This window comes from Bufo gargarizans, chromosome 2 (genome assembly GCF_014858855.1).
Source record: "Bufo gargarizans isolate SCDJY-AF-19 chromosome 2, ASM1485885v1, whole genome shotgun sequence".
Classification (NCBI taxonomy): Eukaryota; Metazoa; Chordata; class Amphibia; order Anura; family Bufonidae; genus Bufo; species Bufo gargarizans.
Window position 1 is genome coordinate 165,241,570 of NC_058081.1, and position 22,053 is coordinate 165,263,622.

At 40.6% G+C, this 22,053-nt stretch overlaps 1 protein-coding gene across 1 annotated transcript in view; it reads right to left on the reverse strand.

Moving 5' to 3' along the window:
- Nucleotides 1–22,053, reverse strand: part of WDR72 (WD repeat domain 72) — a 255,749-nt gene that overhangs the window by 16,667 nt on the left and 217,029 nt on the right. The window contains exons 15-16 of the mRNA XM_044277077.1: nt 3,978–4,783; nt 2,497–2,585 (exon numbers count right to left, since the gene is read on the reverse strand). Coding sequence (XP_044133012.1) covers nt 2,497–2,585; nt 3,978–4,783 — 895 coding nt within the window. The remainder of the gene's footprint in view (nt 1–2,496; nt 2,586–3,977; nt 4,784–22,053) is intronic.

Here is a 22,053-nt window from a genome sequence, read left to right on the forward strand (position 1 = left end):
ATGTTTTATGGGGAATGATGTGCCATTGCAGTTGGAGGTAAAGGACGTCTGTTTGTGCGTGATGATTTTGCAACATAGGCAGTTCTTGGCTCCACACCTATAGCTCCCTTTTTTGTTTTCTTCCCCTTTCCCTCTGCTTGGTTCGCCTACTTTTATTGTTTGGGTGTGTTGTTTGGGTTTGCTTGGGGCTAGTATATTTTTTATGGTTGGTGCTCGTCTGTAAGTAATTTTCGGTATGGTGGGTAGGTATTTTGCTATATATGGATCTTGACAAAGAATATGCCAATGGTTTTTCAAGATTTTTTGTATCTGTCTATTGGATGTGTTGTATTGTGTAATGAACCGGACTATTTCATTAGGATCCTGTTGTTTGGTGGTGATCGATAGGCATTCCTCTTGTGTCTGTAGGCTGCTCTTTTTTATAGCGTCTTTAACTAGTTTTTTGGGGTAGCCCTTATCACGGAACCTATTCTCAAGAATTTTGGTCTGGGTTCTGAAGTCCTCATTTTTAGTACAGTTACGTCTCATCCTTTTGCATTGGCTGTAGGGTATATTCTGAAGCCACTTCTTGTGGTGGAAGCTGGAATAGTGGATGTAGCTATTGGTGTCCACTGATTTGAAATATGTTTTTGTGCTTAGGTGGTTGTTATGGCATGAGATAATGATATCCAGAAATTCTATCTCAGTTTTATTGTAATTTGGAGTGAAGGAGATTCCCCAGTTTGTGTTATTGAGGGAGTTACAGAAAACTTTCGCTGAATCTTCATTCCCATTCCAGATAATGAACAAGTCAGCGATATATCTTTTGTAATACACGATCTGTTTGTGGCATGCCGGGTGGTGGGTGATGATTTTTTCTTCAAATTCACCCATAAATAGGTTTGCGAACGCCGGCGCTACTCGCGTACCCATAGCGGTTCCTTTACGCTGATGGTAGACCGTGTTGTGGTAGATGAAGTAATTGTTCTGGAGAATGAAGCGTAAGCGTTCCAGAAGAAATTCTATTTGGGCCGATGTCAGTGTGTCATCTTTTTGTAATGTTGTTTTTACGCATTCTATTCCTATGTCGTGTTCGATATTCGAATAGAGCGCCGTCACATCCATAGTGAGTAGGCCATATGTATCTTTCCACTCTATTTGTTTTAGTTCTCGGATGAGTTGGCTCGAATCATGTAGGTAGCTTGGTAATTTCTTTACGTATGGTTGTAAATATATATCCATGAACTGCGATAGGTTACTGGTGGCGCATTTCGTATTAGATACGATGGGTCTGCCGGGTGGATTTTGTATATTTTTGTGTATTTTGGGTAGGTGATAAAAATACGGGGTGCACGGTGTTTTGGGGAACAGAAAATTGCGTTCTTTTTTATTTATGTACCCTTTGTCATAAGCATTCTTCACGAGGGAATTTAGTTTCTTTGTGATTTCGGGGAATGGATCATATTGAAATGGGTTCATAGTAGTTGGTATCACTAAGAATATTTGGTGTGAGAAGTCTAAAAGCCCGGGCAAAACTCTTCTGGAATTCTGGGAAGAAGGTATGCAAATGACCTCTTAGCAAGCTCTGCCTCTAATGCCACCAGATGTAAGGTAGCTATCCTATAAGTCAAAAGACACTCTCCATAAGGAGATATGGTATTCCCCAAATCCTGACATAGTGCTCTAACCCAGTTAAGACAATACTCTCTGTTTGGCACTAATGTGGGGAAATCACCCTGAAACAGCTGCTGGCTTAATTATTATCTCAGTTATGTCTCAAGGCATGTTTAAAAGGTTGATCATTGACTTAAAGGATAGCTACCTTACATCTGGTGGCATTAGAATCAAAGCTTCCTAAGAGCTCATTTGCATAACCTTTTCCCTAATTTTCATTTTGGGATTACACCTTAAAATTTTGTGGGAACAAGTAAATAAATGGTGGCAACTTCTTATGAGACCTAGAGTCCAACCGGAAAAGGTACATTATGATTCAGCCATGTTCATTTCAATTGATGCAAATAACTCTCAACTGTTCACATGTTCAGCATGGATGTTGTCTAATTTGCTTCAGACAACATGCACACGACCATAATGCGATCCACAAACTACAGATGCAGAAAATATGGATACTTTCTGTGTACAATGCAGATTTTGATTGCTCCAGTCACTAGAAATGACTATTCTTCTCCACAATATGGACAAGAATAGGACATGTTTTATAATTTGTGGAACCGACATACACATAAGAACTTTTTTTTGTGGACTTACAGAAATTAATAGGTCCATACTCTATCAGTATAAAAAAAATGCAGATCAGACACTATTGCAATATACGGTCGTGTGCAGGATGTCTCAGATCATACACTTCTCTGCACTGAAAATGAAGAAATTATGGGGTATTTAATATAAAGGCAAAACATATAAAAACATAAAACAGCAAAACATTTTTGTATAGTATTATTATAAGTATTATTATAATTAATACACTCATAATCTCTACATAAATTAGATACATACCCTGCAAGATGTCTGAAAAAGCAGGAAATGAGGACGCAAAATGTTCTGTGCTTTTCCATTTGCCACGAGTAGACTCCATTTTCTCCTGACTGCAAAGAAACATATAATCTAGGTCTATAGAAGCATACTATATTACATTAAATACGCATTAAATAATAATGCATATTCAGTTAAAATCCTTAAATATGGCATCACTCCACTTCAAATATTCTGGGTTATAATAATGGGACTCCAGTTGGCATGGCCGTAGCAGCCAACCTCCACTCTGATCACCGATGCCACTATCTAGGTCCTATAGCACAATTAAAAGGGTGTCTTCCTCCTTACTCAACTCCTTGAGACTGCTGGAGAAAACCAAGTAGAAGCGTTTAGCCATCTCCAGAATCCCTATAGAGCTAAATGAGGCAGCAGCTGCTCTATTCAAGCGGAGGAGCATTAGCCCCAGCCAGGGTCAGACTGGGGTTCTTAGGGCCCACCAGTAAAATGTATTTTGGGGGCCCACCGTACAGATATATTAAAATATTAACTGCTCACACAGCAGCAAGATGCTACCAGATGATTGAATATGGGGGGTCCCTGCAGCAACTTTGAAAATGTAGGTACTGGGGAAAAGAGGACACTGGCTAGCTTTCCTCTATATCTAGAAGTCATCTCAGCTCTGATCATGTCTATAATAATAAACTGGGGAGTTTCTGTAATAATATATCACTTTTTTATATGAACATAGGCTGGTTGAGGTGCTGTACATTGAATATATGTATGTAGTGCAGTAAGTCTACTGTGTTATGTGCCACTCGTGCAGGGGGTGGGAGACTAGGTGCTCACCTTACTCAGGGGCCCACCAGGTGATTCACCTGTACCCCTTGTGGGCCAGTCTGAGCCTGGCCCCAGCTCTCATAATTTTAGAGGCCCCAGCAGTCTGAAGCAGTGTTGATCGCAAATATTTTGATCGCAAATATTGGCACTTCGAGAATTTGCGAATATCTAGAATATAGTACTATAGCTTCGTAATCGCAAATATAAAAAAAAAAATTGTTCATCAGTACCCATGATACCTCACTGCTTCTTGCTTGTGGGACAAGGAGAAGGCTGCAATATCTTTGACTTTAGGAGTAGTGTTGATTGTGAATTGTATCCCAAATTTTTATTGCAAACTTTCCGATTGCCGATTATCTCACTCAAGAAAATAATAAACGGAGATCACAAATTCGCGAATATATGAGGAATATTCCCCCAAATATTCTCAAAATATCCCAAATCACTGGTCTGAATCCTGCTTATGAATATGGGATACCTTGCCTTAAATGCATAACCCATTTAAAGTGATGCTCTGGATATTATTTCTAGCTTAGAATTGTTATGGAGTTATTCCCCATATTTCAGAACATTGAACGTTTTAAAATAGGGCACTTCTTTGATAGTATCTTAATAGGAACAAATGTATAAAATGTAAAACAAACATATATTTATATATGTGTTACCTGCCAGATCGACTGCTACACTTTGAATTTAAATCCATCATCAGTGATTTACTGACATATAATAACTTTTTTAGGAAGTGTAGAAGACTGTGAAGACCTATTGCATTTGTTGCGTAGCTCTCCAGCCGTTCCTTTTTGCTTTGTTGTTTCTGCACAGCGAGAGAATATTTTGCAGAGAGTTCAATCACTTTCTTTGACAATAGATTATGTGAATGTTCTCCAGTCATGTCATGGTTTATTTGATTCCACCCAGGTAACATCAAGCACAAGTGATCTATGCCTGATATCACTCCAAAAGTGACAGATCCCTGAAGCTTCAGGATGTCCAAATGTCTGATGCAGAAATTGTCCAAATCTTTGTCTATACCCCAAGGTATGAGACAGGAGAGTAGGAGTTTCGCAGTATCAGTAACCATGTTAACATCTATTTTTCCTGAAGACTGGCTCTTGTTTTTCTTGGCACTTTTGAACTTCTTGTGCCTTTTGATGCCACTACCTTCTTCGAGAAATCGGTTGATATTTTCTTTAGGGGTTGATTCAGGGACTGGCCCGTCCATCTGAAACAATGATCCAGCAGTTTTATTTCTTTTTAGTGTCAAAGGTCTTTTTTCAGAGGAACTTTTGGCAGTTTTCAGTGCATCATAGCTATGGAAAGAGTTTGCTGTCTTCAGTCCATTGGCTTGAGAGGTCTGTAAAAGTTTTAAAACTTTTTCCAGATCAAAGAGAAGTAAATGTAGACTGATGTTATAGGTAGATTGCACCGGCACAACAGTGAAAGGGCTGGAGGAGCAGCTGGAATCCGCAATCTAGGATGAAAAATATTTGACATAGTTAATTTTATGAAGTTGCTAATCTGAATATACAGAATGTCATTATAAAATTGGTATTCAGTAGTTCAATGTACAGTTAAGCTATTGGGCAAAAGCTTGTTTGACCAAGAACTATTCCCCCCATGCTCTTACACTCTGGGCTCAGCTGAGAGTGCATGCTTTCTCAAAAGAACAAAATGGTTGGGCATGTAGAAATCCAAAATGTCTGGCTCCTCTTTTCTGTAACGTCTGCAATAGAGGCAAGATTCAGGACATCTCAAGATGGTTGTACTGTCCAGCTGAAATTTAGAGGTACAGCTGTACCTGTGTAATGAGTTTGACTATCTTTAGAGTTAATTATGTCTAATCAGACTTGCAAAAAAACATTGTAAGATAAAATTATGGTTTTTTTCTTGCTTTCTTCACATATTGTCTACACGTGTGATTAAAAATTAGGGTATAATATTATTATTACGTAATAATTGTATTAATGGTAATTTAAATATGTCTCATTATTGGGTACTCAGGGCAAATTTACTAAGAAAATATGCCATAGATTGACACATACAGTTACAAAACATCTTAGACACTTTTTTTTCACCTGGCTCAGCATATGGGCATGGATTAGTGGAAATCAGGGTGTGGCTTAACTGGGTGTAGTTTAGTTGAAAGGGGAGTAAGCAACCAAGGGGAGTACACAAACGCACAAAGCAAACCAGATTGTAGGCAGTATAAAGTTAGACTTGATGCACCAAATTTATCGTCCAGCGTGAGGTGCGGTGATAAATCTGGTGCCTCTTTAGACTGTCTGGTCTAAGATTACACTGGTTAAATTTGGACAGTGTTAGTAAGTCTTCCCCTAATGGTCCCTTTACATGGGCAGACTATCAAGTCAATTATTAGGAATCAGTCCATATAAAAGTGCCACCTATCACCCAATGAACAAGCACATTTTTGTTCATCAGGTAAAAGCATTGTTTTTGAGGACAACAAAATCATTCTTTCTGGTCAGCAGATCATCTTACTGAACATTTATCTGCTGCCCTAAAACGATGAATATGTGCTGCAGCAATTGCTAACCCCCATATAGAGATGATGAATGTTGCATTTAAATTCAGCTTTTACCCCAGATCACAATCCGACAATTATCGGGAATGAACGGTTCATTCTCAATACTTGCCTGGGCATCAGCCAATATAAAGGGGCCTTTAGTCTTTATTTTCTTTATTTATCCAGTATCCCTTTAAATCTTCAAGGTCAAAAAAAAAAAATCCCATTTATCCTCCTATTTTCAGTCACTATTATAAAACTAAATGCAGTATTGTCTTATTTTAAATTATCAACCAAAAGAAATTAGTTACAACTCATTTTAGTAAGAAAACTAAATTTTTACATTGCTTCATTATTTTTCAAATGGTTATGCCAAGATGCTAATGGTAGAAGAAAGTGAGATGAATCATCTAGCACAGTGATGGTGAACCTATGGCACGGGTGCCAGAGGCGGCACTCGGAGCCCTCTCTGTGGGCACCCGCACCCTGGAAAAAGTCTATGGTGCGCCAATATGCCTTAGACTTTTCCTGCCATTCATCAGCGCAGGCGCACTATGAACAGCACAGGCAGCGCATTGTATGTAGGCAGGCTATTATAGCTAAATGGTAAATTACATGGAAGATACACTATACTGGACTGTAGGATTCAGGTTAAATTGCCATTTTGGCACATTGCGATAAATAAGTGGGTTTTGGGTTGCAGTTGCGGCACTCGGCCTCTAAAAGGTTCGCCATCACTGATCTAGCATGTTATAAAGACAGTGTGAAGTTGCCATCTATGAAGGGCCATATGCTTGGACCATCACTGATTCTCATATCCTAGGGATTCTTTCTCTACTGTACATGTTTATATTTCTTGAACATGTAATGTAAGTTAAAGAGTCCCTGTCACCTCTCCTGACATGCCTGTTTTAATAGCTTCATGCATTCCCCATGTAATAACAATTCTGGAAAATCTGTTCTTATGGCTCTATGTTTTGCCATTCCTCTATTATTTCTACTAGACGTTATGACTGAATTTCTAGCAGTCTGCAGTAAGGGTACATGGGGGTGGTAACAAGTTGGAGGGGGTTCCCCTGCACAGACTCATTTTATCCAATCAGCTTGGTTATTTTCAGACTGTGCAGGTACACCCCTCCAACCCCCCTGTACCCTTACTGCAGACTGCTAGCAATTCAGTCATAACTTCTAATAGAAATATTAAAGGAAAAACAGAACATAGAGACAAAAGAATAGACGTTCCAGAATTATTATTATTACATGGGAAATGCATGAAGCTATTAAAACAGGCATGTCAGGAGAGGCGACAGGTCCTCTTTAGGTATAGTAGATGGGTAATGGATTCAGGGATATTTTCTTACATTAAGAGTTGTAAAGGATTTTATTCCGCTAAGGATGGCCATACACTTTACATTACTTGTTCATCAGCCGGCTATTTCTCATGACTACCCCGAACATATGCACTTGTGGAGGTGGGATAAAGCTGCAGCCAAACATGTATGTCATATGAGAACAAAAAGATTGAGCATACTGAAACTCAACAGCATGATCCTTCTTTCCCGGACATTAACCATGGTGGAAATATTTCTGTGGGATAGGCCAACTGACATTAATGTGCAAGGCCAGCTTTAGATGATAAAAATTGGCTTCTGTCTCATAGGTGTCACCTTCTATTGTTCAGGGTCAACGCTGCAGGATATCAGGTTTAAAATTGATGTCCTTTTTCATCCTCACTGTTAGTAAACTAGGATATCTGTCACTGGACATAGCCAACACAAAGCTTGCACTATGCAATGGTTACAACTAGTTTTAATCTCATAACACTTACTGTAAATCACTTTTGCATTTATAAAATCTTACAAATATACTTGGAATTAGTTGGAAGGCTTGTCTGGCATTTGGAAAAGTATAATGCATGACATAAAATAGGATTTTAATACTCAATTTCTATTTCCCATCACAATTTTGGGTTGTATTAGTTCATAACGATTTGCACTTTTAGGCTAATAGGAAAACCCTGTCTACTTAATCTATTGTGACATATTCACTAACTGATAGATATATAAATGAAAGGGTTTATCCAGGATTAAAAAATTGTGCTGCTTCATTCCAGAAGCTTCATGCCAAGCTCAGCTCCATTGAAGTCAGTAGGGCATAGATGTAATACCACACACAACCTGTGCTGTTTTTGGAATAAAACAGCCATATTTTTGTAGCCCTGGCAACTCCATTAACTTTCTTTCCAAAAAAGAAATGAAAGGTGTGGAAGGCACTTATCCTATAAGTCAATGTTTAGCCTTTTAAATGGGCCCTGAGACATAATTTAGGATTATTGCCTCTCATCAGTGCAATGAAGGGAGGGTCGGCTAAGGGCCTTTTTACACTGCCTGATGTTCGCGCACTGTTGGATGAACACATCTATCTGCACTCATTTGCACTGACCTGATTATACAGGCCAATGTAAACTTTGAATGAGGGAGGAATGATTGCTAAAGCTGCTGTTCCTCCATAATTCTCTTCTATTCATTATCGGCAGTACATCCCTGACTACACTAAGAGATGTGCTGCTGACAATCGGGCATCTTTCATCTTGCTGAAAGATGACCATCAGCTGATAAATCAACAGTTGCTCATTTATTGGCTGATAGGCTGCTCAATCATACGAACACTTGATCCCGATAATAGGCCCAAAAATCACGTAGTCTAATAGGGTGTTTAAGAGGGTGAGAGGCCATAAAATAATAGAGAAATGAATGCTAATCTGTAGAAACTGATCAGATAATGCTACCAACGCTTGAGATAGGACCATAGTCGGATATCAGACGTTCTGAGCCAGCTCATGAACCAAGGAACAGATGTTGTCAAAACCTCGAGCAGAGTACTAAAACAGTGAGCAGGGTCACAATAGGATGCCCAACAAGTAGAGATGAATGAATTCAGATTCGAGAGGGAGAGAGAGTTCTCATGGAGCATCAGGCCTTCAGTCATTGTATCTTCAATCACAAACCATATGTGGCTTCTGAGCCACTAGTTGAGTACTGCTATTATAAGTATCAGATAATATTTGTTGTCTATACTTTAAGCAGTGACTCAATAAATTAATGTCTATATGCCACCTATGAAACTGCAATCATTCAATGCTTCATTCTCATGTGGTCGAGGGCAGGCAACACACAAAAAGAAGCAAAAGCTTACAAACTGTAACAGCATGAATCAAACTTAATACACTCTACAATGCCAGACTTTTTCAACAATGTGTTCCTGACTATAATATGTTACCTTTAACATGCCAGCTGCATTTCATATTTTCAACACTAGCAGTTTAAACCATAGGAGTTTTATTTGGCTATCTCAACTCACAGTAGTAGTAACTTACTGATGCCTGCATGAACACAAGCGACTTGCCATTGCCAGCAGAGTTGACAGCTTTCTGGATGTGACCAGTTCTCCCTGCAGCTATAGTTACAGAATTCCCCCTATTGTGAGTTTTCTCTTTATAGACTTGAAACTTAACTGTTCTCAAGGAAATTTTGTTCAAGATTATTATTGAATGCACAGAGAGTAATCACTCAGGAAGACAAATACTGTTCTTCTTCAAAACCGTACACATTTTACTCAGTTCTGTTGATATATTATCTGTAAACTTTTTTGCTTCAATAGGACCTTGGAGAATTTCCGTTCTTGTAGCTGCGGCGTGCTGTGACTTTATAGTCTTGTTGTTATGAACTTTTTATTGAGTTTTACTACTTGCATATATAATTTCAGATTACATTCCTGATTGTTGTTTTAGACAAAGTTTTATACTGTGGTGCAGGTCGCGTGTTGAGCCTAAATGACTGGAAAACATTTCAGTCTTAGAGGATTCACTAATGTTGGTGTCTGCAATATAAAATAATGCACATCACAAATCGATGGGCTGTTTTTTTTTAAAATGGGGCTGGGCATTCACCTCTTTTAGACATATGTTCACATACTGTACAAATACTGCATGTATACATAAATGAATCAGCTACCTACATTACATTGTGTAGGATGTGTAGGATCACCTCAAGCTCCAAAAAAAGCATAGAAAGCGCAAAACCTCTAAAGGTGGTATCTGGCACAAGACATTAGCAGACCCTCCTGCAAGCTGATAGGTGGGTCCTTATTTATTCAGCACATCCCAACGATTCTTAATGAAATTGAGAACCAGAGATCTGCAATTCCAAATCAACACATTTATTGCTTTGCAATGGTCCTTAAACCATAACAGAAAAATGGTTGCGGTGTGCAAGATGCCATTATTCTGCTAAAAGAGGTCACTTGTGGCCTATGACTTCTACCTGGTACCCTACTTGAGGATGATACAATGACTCACATGGGCATAGTGAGGTTTTCCTTAAACAGCAGTTTAAACTTGAGGCAACAAATTACCGAAATTTCAGATAAGTGTACAGTTTAAAACTAGGCCATTTTGATAGATTTTCTTTGTGCATTGTTTGCTTGATTCTAGCAAGTTCCCCAATCAGAGCAGTAAGATGTTTAAATTTAAATTTACGTTTGTTTTCCCCCCCTTACTTTTCATCCCCATTTAAACACGTGCTTCATGGGCAATGTTACTAAGTGTCCTGTCTGTGCAATGTATGCATGCCTTGAAGAGCCATTTGATGGTAAATACATTTTCACTAGATGCAAGCACGTTGCATATTTGGAAGCCCAGATTCTGGATCTAAATGTGCAACTTGCAACTTGCAGAAGCATTGCAAGCCTGGTGAGAGGCTTAGACCTCACTGTGTAGACACTTGCTGGGGTCAGTGAAATGGGGGTGAGGGGTCAGTGAAATGGGGGGTGAATGGAGGAAGGCAAGATCAGGACTATGGAATTGGCAGTTGTGTTAATCATCAGCAGATGCTGGTGGTAGGGGACGCTATTATTAGGATAGACAGACAGGATCATCTGTCTGCGGCTGAGGAAAACCCAGCGGTCATGGTACACATTGGTATGAATAACAAAGTCAGTGGGAGATGAAAGGTCCTTAAAAATGATTTTAAGGAACTAGGGGAGAAGCTCAAATCCAATACCTCTAAGGTAGTGTTTCAGAAATACCATCAGTGCCACGAGCATCATAAGAGACAGAGGGAACTTAGGGAATTAAAAAAGTGTCTCAAAGCTGGTTCAGGAAAGAAGGGTTTGGGTTCACCGGGTTGACTTCTCTGACTGCTATAGGCTCTACAGTAGGGATGGGCTGCACTTTAATAGCAAGGGTGCAACTGCTCTGGGGGGAAAATGGTTAGACTGCTAGAAGAGCTTTTAAACTAGGATATGGGAGAGGTAAGGGGTCATACTAATAAGGGGGTAGAAAGTGTAGATAGAAAGTGGGATATAAAGGGTACAGTCGGGATTTAAAGTGGCTCTGTCACCAGGATCAACCCTATTAAACCAGACATACTAGCTGTTTAGACTCATCATGCTTATTAAACCTGGGAGCTCTATATATGCAAAACCATGCACTTACCACAAAGCTATACCATTACCACATAGAGAGGTATGTTTTTTTCTATATAATATGTGTTATAAGCTAACACATATTACTAGTGTCTTTCTAATCATATATTGTGCTTGTCTAGCTAATATGTATATTAGCTTTCTGAGCAGATCTCAGTATGGTGAAGCTATAGTACATAGAGTATATTATACGTAGATGCTAGGACAGAGCTCTGCCCTCAGCATGTCTAGCCTTGTCAATCAAGGGGAGGGTGCAGAGCACATGGGGTGTTACAAAGCAGTGCTCAACGGGTTAAGCCCCGACTACTGGTGCTCAAACTTCTCATTAGCATATGAATACAAATTCTGATTTATCTGAAACTGTTTAGCATACAGACAAAAGGAAGGTATTGTTCTTATGAGCATGATGATCCCTAACAGTCAGTATGTCTGGTTTAATAGGGTTGATCCTGGTGATAGAGACACTTTACTGGTGACTGGTGTTAGTGAGGAAAGCAGGGATGTGATTAGGAATAACTGTACACCTATGAATAACAAAGCTGCTGGTAACATGAATCAATTACAAACCAACAATATCAACCAATGTACCCCCAAGAAAAATCACAGTTATTGACTTTCCAGGAACTGAATTGGGGAAATTAAATTGCAACTTAAAATGCTTGCTATAACTCCAGCAATCAAAATGGGGTAGCTGGAGTCTGTGTTACTAGGGGAACACATAGATGTAGTTGGTGTGGCTGAGACATAGCTGGGCTCTTCAAAAGACTAGACTATAAATATTCAGGGTTTTGCACTCTTTAGGAAAGACAAGGCCAATAGAAAAGGCAGTGGAATGTGCCTGTATCTGAGAAGTGATAAGAAGGCAAAGGGGGGTCTGGTTTCCCGGAGGGGTGAACCATAAGCCTGTATGCAGTGCTGCTTGGGGCTTCCATGTACTGTGTGAGCATGAGGGGCTCTGGCAGAGTTGGTATGCTGGATTCCTGTGTGGTAGTTTGTACTGTGACCTGCTGTGTGTTCGGGCTCCTGTACTTATGCACGGGTTCGAGTTGTGGAGGCTTCGGTAAGTAAGTAAGTAGTCTTGTTGTTCTTACCTGCCGATCCTCTAGCTGTGTATGGGCTTCCCTTTTCCCTGCTGCTTGACCATTTGAGACTCCTGTTCATCCATGTCTGGGAAGAACAGGTCGTCTCTCCCCTGCTCCTATGTGAGGGATTATCAGGGCAACTCAGGGCCATAGGTATCCTGGTATGAGCCTTCCTACCATCCAGGTCCGCTTATACGGTGAGGAGTTAGGGTGAGGATTAGGGACGCAATAGGAGGTGACCTGTTCCCTGATTCCGCCGTCCTGGCCTAGTTGCTACCATTATCAGTTTCCATTATACGGTGGGGGGTTTGCCCACTCCCCACCGTGGCAACATCACAAAAAAGAAAGAAGTATGGCTGGGGTCATGGTTCTGCCTCTACTGCAAAGGAAAGAAGATTCATTAAATTGCTGCAGGACCACTTATTTGCCAGTTTGTAGAAGATCAAAATAAGGGGAATGCTTTGCTGTTATTTTATTAAATCTGTGATTTCACACAGTAATATACTCAATTTGCTAACTGTAGATATGGTAGAAGCTATGCTAAATTAGTTAAATGTGAACATGGCTCCAGGTCCAGATGGACTACGCCCATTTGTCATTTCTCTCAGTTCAGTCATTGCTGTGACCCTGTTCATAATTTTTTAGAGATTCTCTAGGGACTGGTACAGTGACAAATGACTGACCCAAGGCAGTAGTGACCATATTAAAAAAAAGGGATCTAGGTCTTCCACAGTTAATTATAGACCATTAAGCTTAACTTCTGTTGAAGGAAAATGTTTGAAGGAATCTTAAGGCACTGCGCATACATGAGTATGTGACTTTTAACAATATCATAAGTAATAGCCAGCATGGGTTTACTAAGTAGAGAAGTTGTCAGACTAATCTGATTTGTTTTTATGAGGAGGTGAGTAGTAGCCTAGACAGAGAGGTGGCTGTGGATGTAGTGTTCTTGGATTTTGCAAAGGCATTTGATACTGTCCCTCATAGATGTTTATGTGGCCATTTATCAAACTGGTATAAAGTAGAACTATCTTAGTTGCCCATAGCAACCAATCAGATTCCACCTTTCATTTTTGATAGCTCCTTTGGAAAATGAAAGGTGTAATCTGATTGGGTGCTATGGGCAACAAAGCCAGTTCTACTTTACACCAGTTTAATACATGACCCCCTTAATATTTAACATAAGGTCTATAGGCTTAGAAATTATAGTTTGTAATTGGATTGAAAACTGTCTGAAGGACCGTGTCCAGACAATTGTGGTCAATGATTCCTATTCTGAATTGTCCTGGGTTATAAATGGTGTACCACAAGGTTAAACATGGGACTCCCTACTATTTAATGATATAGAGGATGGGATTAATAGCACCATTTCTATTTTTGCAGATGACACCAAGCTATGTAGTACTGTGCAGTGTATGGAAGATGTTGAACAACCTCAAGCTGATTTGGACACTGAGTGTTTGAGCAACTCGGCAAACAAGGTTGAATGTGGATAAATGTAGTTATTCATCTGGATAGTAATAATCTACATGCATCATATATAGGGTGGTCAGAGGTCCAGCATTCTGACCCTGTGTCCTCAGTCCAGCACACGCTCAGACAGCAGTACTGTGAGTCACCTGCCCCTGCAGCTGACATGAAGTTCTGCATTTAATTTTTTTTCAATCTCTGTTGGCTGCGAGTAGAGGACATGGCCTAACTGACTCAGGGCATGGCTTAGCAGAGCCAGGGCTGTAATCTCTGACTTTTGAGGATAGTCTGAGTGGCCACTGGGAGAGTTACTTCTAGAGAAGGATTTGGTGTACTTGTAGATCTTAGGTAAAATAAATAACAGCATACAATATCAATCAGCTGCTTCTAAGGCCACCAGGATATTGTCATTCATTAAACGAGGCATGGACTCGCGGGGCAGGGATGTAATATCACCATAGTGAATAGTGAATTTTTTTTTGCGAATATCGGCACTTCGCTAATACGCAAATATTTAGAATATAGCGCTATAAATTAATTATTTAGATATTTTTTTTTTTTATTGTTATATTTTTTTCTTTCCCACTTCCCAAAAGTAGTTCTTACCTGTTCTGAGGATTCCTGGCTTCCTGGCTGCTCTAGTCAGTGCCCGTTGCCACTCCTGCTGACTTCCGTGCTCATGGAGCTTCCCCATCACCATGGGAACGCCTCCATACTAGAATGTACTGTCGGATGTGAGAATTAAGTTGAAATCGCAATGCGATTAATATAACTTGAAGTAATTGCATTGCGATTTCAACTTAGAGCTGGGTTTCTAATGGGTCAGCTTGCTTAACAAAGTTAACGAATATGGAATATAGCAGGTCTAAGTTGAAATCGCAATGCGATGACTTCAAGTTATATTAATCACATTGCGATTTCAACTTAGCACTGCTATATTCCATATTCGTTAACTTTGTTAATTCTAGCAAGCTGACCCATTAGAAACACAGCTCTAAGTTGAAATCGCAATGCGATTAATATAACTTGAAATATTCGCATTGCGATTTCAACTTAGACCTGGTTTGCTATGGATGGCTTGGTAGAATAAGCGAAGATGACGAATATGACAAATGTATTCGTCATATTCCTCAAAACGAAGATAACAAAATATTCTCCATCTTCGTTTTAGCTCAATATTCGTCAACTTCGCTAATTCTAGCAATCAAATAGGAAAGTTGACTATAGATACAGCTGTGTTTAATTCCCTATGCGATTATATTACTTAGCTTTTTTTTAATAAATAGAATAATTTTTATAATTATCAAGTATTATAATTATTCTATTTATAAAAAAAAAAGCGAAAAGCGTAATATTATCGCATAGCGAATTAAAAACCTAGCTGTCTCTAGTCAACTTTCCTATTTGATTGCTAGAATTAGCGAAGTTGACGAATATGGAGCTAAATGTAGATGGAGAATATTTCGTTATCTTCGTTTTGAGGAATATGACAAATACATTCGTCATATTCGTCATCTTCGCTAATTCTAGATATCAAACCAATAGGAAAGTTGCCTCAAGTTAAAATCGCAATACACGATTATTTAGATTGCATATTAATCGCGATAACTAGAATAATGCCGAATATTTGATTTCGAGGAATATGAGACGAATATTCTAACAAATATTTGCAAATTTAGCTGAAATCGAATATGGCACCTCCCGCTCATCACTAGTTATCAAACACATCTTACTAGCAACACCTATTTGACGGGCTTCCTAGTGCCTACTAGTCAATGTTCAAATTTTTACCAAGCCTTGTAATATAACAAGGGAAAATGGCCAAGCCATGTATCAATTTGCAGACAGCTGTTTTGGGTGACTGCCCCTGATCAGTATAAAGTAAAATTCTGGCTACCTGAGTGTGATGCCTTAAAGGCAGATTAGCAGATGTTCTGGCTGTCCTTAAGGAAACCATCTCTGTAAGGAGACTTACTGTAGTTCTCCCAATGAAAGTGAATCATGTAACTGCAGGAATGTGGTTTTCTTGCACATTTGACTGCTGTTGACAGTACTTATTAGGCCTTGTCACTTGTCAGTAGGGATCTGAACCAACCAGGAAGGGTGCCACAGTCCTGGAATGGATAAAGGAGAGTGAAGTTTTTGTTTTTGCTCTGGCCACTGCCTGCTGATCTGTTTGACAACTCCTATAATTTCAGCCAGCACCTCACCTAAGTTGCAGTGAAGGCATTCCACTCAACCAGCCATAAGCCAACCTCACCTAAGAGCAAACATTGTGCCCCAGGATAAGGAGGTTGGCATTACACACAATGAATTGTGAGACATGGGATCTAGCAGTTTCTAATAACAATAAAATTGTTTATAGGTGAGGTTTGCGAAATAACTCCAACAACAATAGCCGACGGCACCAAGGCATGTTGATAGCATACATTTGGCAAGCCAAGAGAGGAAGGTATGACGGCATAAACACATTTGGTATATGGCAAATACAAAGAGGCTTCTATATAAGATGGTGTAACCTACTGGTTGTTAAGGACAGTGGGTGTGGACCCACTGTGCCAACTAATCAGTTTGGCTTTCAGCTAAACCTAAGGGCATTGTCCTTGTGGTTCCCTGTTATTCACCCTTTAACCCCTGTAGAGGGATCTGGACTTCGCTGCATGGAACCAACTAGGCCACTACCTCCTTGAGTAGTCCTGGTGTAGTTGGCTGCTGACCGACAGGAGTCATAGACACCGATGCAAAGCACCAAGGATACAGGCAAAAATGTAGTCTAAATACAGTCCAATAGTCAGGACAGGCTGAGTATTGCATGTTCCAAATAGTGATTCGAAAGTGAGGGTAGGAATATTTTGTGCATAATCCAGGTCACAGTTCCAAGGTTAGAGCAGGCAATAATAAGCAGAATCAGAAGACAGGTAGGGTTCGGTACACAGGAATTCAGACAAAATCACCTTCATTAGGTACTAACAAGTAGAAAACCTCAAAGCTCAGAGGGGATGTGGATCGAGAGCCCAGATAAATAGGAGGCTGATCAGCCATTTAACTAGCACCAAGACAGGGGCAGGAGAAAGGGATTACCTTTTCTGGTGCTGAAAGGATTTTACTGAGCACCAGTCCCAGTACGCACAGGGAGAATGTTGCGATGCCTGCGCTTTCCCGGGACAGCAGGACAACGGCAGACATGAGCCGCCAGTCTAACACTGGAAGGTTCTATTTAAGAATAAAGAGAAAGCTTGAAGACTGGAACAATATTGGTCAGCCTGTATCATGAGAGGATTAGAAGTGTTTCACAGAATGTCAGCTGTTTAAAAACCCATTGATAAAAATGTCAGATTACAAGTTAGGAGGAATATGGCAAAAAATGACAATGTAAGCCAATAATTTTTCTTATTAATACAACACAGTTGGTTAAAATATAGCTAGGAAAAAGTACCTGGCTGGAAATAGTAATGGGACATCAGAGATTGCTGCGATCTTTGTAGGAACCATTGCTCTGGTAAATAGACGTAGGCCTTGAATAGGACTCAGAATGCCTAGCATTTCAAAATCCAATATGCCTTTATTGTTGTAAATTTCATAAAAACATAAATGACAATTTTACTGAATGCTCCATCTCGTAATACATTGTGGGAAAATAATTATACAGTAAAAGCGTAAACATGTAAAAATATTAGGTTGCGACCACATTGATTAACAAAAAGTCATCATGATGAAAATATAGTTCTGTCTCTCCTTTCTGAAGGGTCAGAGCGCACAGCTTGTTCAACAGATGGCTGTCAATAAGTAAAAAAAAAAAGTTGGCTTCTTAAAATTCACTTGGTAGATAGCAGAGAAATGATTGGCAGCTCAAATAGAACACACACGAGAAAGCCTTCAATCTGCAGCTGATGCACACGAGGAGCTCAGGGATCTGAGTTTACAATAGAGAAAACATTACCAAGCTAATGGCATAGGCAATCATTTGACCACCATGCATCTCTGCTAGCAGCAGGGCTTCCATTTTCGGCTAAGTGTTAGAGTACCTTTTCGCTTTCTCTGGCCACTGCAGGGGTAAAACAACCCAGTGTGCAAAACCCACTGACTGGTAATAAATTACTATATTGGATACTTTTTGTTTTCTTTCAGCAATGACTTTACTGAGAATACCTGCTATCATTACCAATTAAAGTGGGGGCTCACCTAGCAGACAGGCAATTCTTCCGCTCCACTTGATTTGGCAAGAATTACCAGGTCATAATCCTGTACTGACCCCTATCTCTGGCCAGACAGTATGCAAAATTGTTTTTGCTCAAAAACAAAACCAATCTGCTAGTGGGGGTAGTTCAAATACACTGCAACTGTTCATAATTTAAAAAGTTGTGACATTTGTACATTATAAATGAAAAAAATGTTTATCTGATATTCCCAAAATAATATTTCTATAAAACTCTATAATTGTGGAAGTAAAAGAGAATGAATGGAACAATAAAGCCAGTGTTAAAGGGCAAGCACAACGTCCTCATAGGGCTCATCAAAGGCATGTCCTTCACCCCCTCTCCCTAATCCATTGAGGCCTTTTTTTAAAAAAATATGCAAATGATAAAATTAGCTGCACTAAGGTTGTGCTCTAGCAATTCAGTGCATCTTAAGGCCAGTATTACATTAAGCGATCATCCAGGCGATTGTTGGGAGGGAAGTGTTTCATCATGGCAATCGTCTGCTCGTTAGCGGAGTAGACCGCTGCAATTACATTAAACAATCTCCTCCAGTGTACGGGGAGGAGTGTTCTTTATTCCATTGCTTGTCCCCATACCGACTAGTTGTTTGATTAAACAGCTTGATCTGCCACTGGCAAACTACAGTATAATTTTTTAGTGCTCTTAAAAATCTGGATTGCCCGATGCAAGAGTATTTGCTCGTTCATCAGGTAATTGGAGGCTGTATTAAGCCTCATGCACACGTCTGTAAAACACAGATCCATGTGATACCGGCCTGGATTTCTTCTGATTGCAGGAGCGCACGGCGTCATTGGTTGCTATGACGCCGTGCGCTTCCTGCTGCGGCCGCAGTACAGCAATGCACTGGTATGATCTATACGAGTGTATTACTGTACTGCGGTGGCAGCAGGAACCACACTGCGCCATAGCAACCAATGACGCCGTGCGCTCCTGCACTCAGAAAAAATCCAGGCCAGTATCACACGGTCCTTGTTTGACGGACGTGTGCATGAGGCTTTACACAGCCAGATGATTGCTGTGAAAACTCGTTACCGATGATGTGGCCGACAATCAACCAGTGTAATACTGCCTTAGCTCATCCGCTCTGATTTTCACAACTAGCCCTGTCAAACAAGAAGAAGAATGTCTTTCAAAGCAGAGTAAAGGAGCTAGGATGCACTGGAGTGGAGAGGACTTTCCGTCGGTCCACTTAAAGTTTTTCTTCTCAGACAATGGGGGCATATTGCTGGGACTCGCACCTATATCGAGAACGGACTCCAAAAAGTGGTGGTGGGTGCACTGAGCATGCACAGCCACCCTGCTTTCATTTCTATGGGGCCGCTGAAAATAGCAGAGCGCTGGCTCGGCTATTTCTGTCGGGTTTATAGAAGTGAATGGGAGCGGTGGCCGGTCATGTGCGGTGAGCTCTCATTCACTTCTATGGGGAAGAGCTCTTGGACCATAGACCATAGGGGAGACTTGATAAAGGGGTCAGGAGTACCCCGAAACGCGTTGTCTACCAATAAACCTGAAAATTGCGAAATACACAGTTGTGAAAGTGCACCTCCTACTGTCCATACGTTCAACTGAAAAAGTCAAGGGTCCTTTCATCCCTACTATCTCACCCGAGTGGTGGTGTGGCTCCCGCGCAAGGTGTTTGGACAAACCCGGGCTGCACCAACTGTGAACCCTCTACATTTAGCCTTTATTGTGGTTGCACCCAAATAGGTGCAACCCAAATAGGTGAGCAAACTATATTTTATTGTGAATTATGCACTTATCGAACATACTCACCCTATGAGCGCCCCTCTCTACCATCTGGCCATTAATTCCAGAGCTAGGCAGGGGACTTAGGTGTGTAGTTCAGTGATTGTGCCTGCCTGTAATGTTGTTGTTATGGTTCTTGTGCTGTGTGCTACTCATTACTTCTGCATTTATACTCCTGGTAGTCTGACTGTGGCTAGTTTCTGGATTGACTACTTGTCCGCTGTCTTGGAAGTATTCGTCTCTCCTGGTTTTGACCCTGCTTGCCTACTACTCTTTCCTCCTTGAAAGGTATGCCTTTAGCCAGCTTACACCAGTTTTATGTTACCTTACTATGTAGATGTAATCTAAGTCCCTAACAGCCAGGCCCAACTAGCTTGTGGCAGACACTGGTAAAGAAGCTAGGCATAGTCTTAGCTTTCTATTAACCAAGAGTGGTTAAAAAAGACTGGTAACAGTTTCTGAGTTGGTTGGGCCTGGTTCAGGATGATAACCATCACTGGCGTGCCTAGGGTGTTTGGCACTCGGGATGGGTCCTTTCTTTGGTGCCCCCCCCCCCCCCAATACTTTTAAAAATTGTATCCCCTCACAGTAGTTTTTCCCTCATTGTACAACCTTCACAGTAGTTTTATACAGATGTGTGCCCCCTAACAGTAGGTATGCCCCCTTAAAGTATTTATCCCATCATTGTGCCCCCTTCACAGTAGTTATGCCTTCTCTTTGCCCCTTTCACTGTAGTAATGCCCTATATGTGCCCTTTCACAGTTTTAATGCCCTCTTTGTGCCCCATTCACAGAAATAATCCACATTGTGCCCCTTCACAGTAAAAATCTCCATTGTGCCCCCTTCATAGTAATAATCCCCATTGCGCCCCCTTCATAGTAATAATCCCCATTGTGCCTCCTCCACAGTAATAATGCGCCTTAATAGTAGTAATGCCCATTGTACCCCCTTCACAGTAATAATGCCTATTGTGCTCCCTTCATAGTAGTAATGCCCTCTGTGCTAGTAATGCCCATTGTGCCCCTTCACAGTAATAATGCCCTCTATGCCCCCTTCATAGTAGTAATGCCCTTTGTGCCCTCTTCAGAGTAGTAATGCCCTCTCTGCCCCCTTCATAGTAGTAATACCCTCTGTGCACTGTGCCCCATTCAGAGTAGTAATGCCCTCTGTGCACTGTGCCCCCTCCATAGAAGAAATGCCCATTGTGCCACCTTCACCTTAGCAATGCCAATTGTGTCCCCTCCAGAGTAGAAATGCCCACTGTGCATCCCTCCATAGTAGAAATGCCCATTGTGCCTCCTTTGTGTTAAAAAAAAAAAAAAACCACAATAACTTCTCACCTTGTCCCGTTGCTGAAGCTCACAGTCATCTCTCCCTTGCAGGGCCCTAAGGGTGGTCATAGTAGTTACAGTTCACAGTGGCAATTTCCTTTCTTGCAGTAACAGGAGGGTAAACCTTTTTCTACAAATGCTAAATTATACGTTTTTCAGGTGCAGATGGCACTCATGCCAGGTCTAAAATTTAGGGCGTGGTGTGGACGGGGAAGGGGATGGGCCGGCAGGCCTGTCCCATTCATCATTTTCTACGTCTGTAGAAGCTGTCTTACATTTAGAACTGGTGCTGGATGCGCCGAATTTATGAACAGGCCGACGCCTCTTCATAACTTAGATAGATCCTTCCCCAGCTATGGGCCTTTATTAAGACCAGTGTCTAAAACACCAGTCTTAAAAAATGTGCCCCAAAGTCTCTTTACTGAAGCTGATGATAGGGGTTGTAGTATAAGTAGCAGCATGGCACAGTCCCAAAGTATATCACTGCAATATTCTCACAATAGCAGCATATGGACAGTGATATTGATGGAGGTTGTAGTACTCCTCTCTTTTTCTCTCTAAAGTCTCTCAATATAACCACAGACACGCAGTGAGGTTCTTGTTAAATCATTCTGCAATTACAGGACTGAGGGGTGTAGAAACTTTAGATACAGGTGGCCAATCCATCATAAAGTGTTTGTAGTGACGCACCTTCAATAAAGGCAGACAAAATGTCCAAAGTTGGATTCAGGTGCAAGTGCTTCAATTTGCCTGAAAATTGGTATATCACTCATTGATATATAAGCTTCTCCTAGAGGTCTCCTAGGACTCATATTTTCCCTCTCTTGCCATTGTCTCTTGTTTTTATTTTTTATGAATCCCCCCTACTCCCTTTTAAGCTCTTT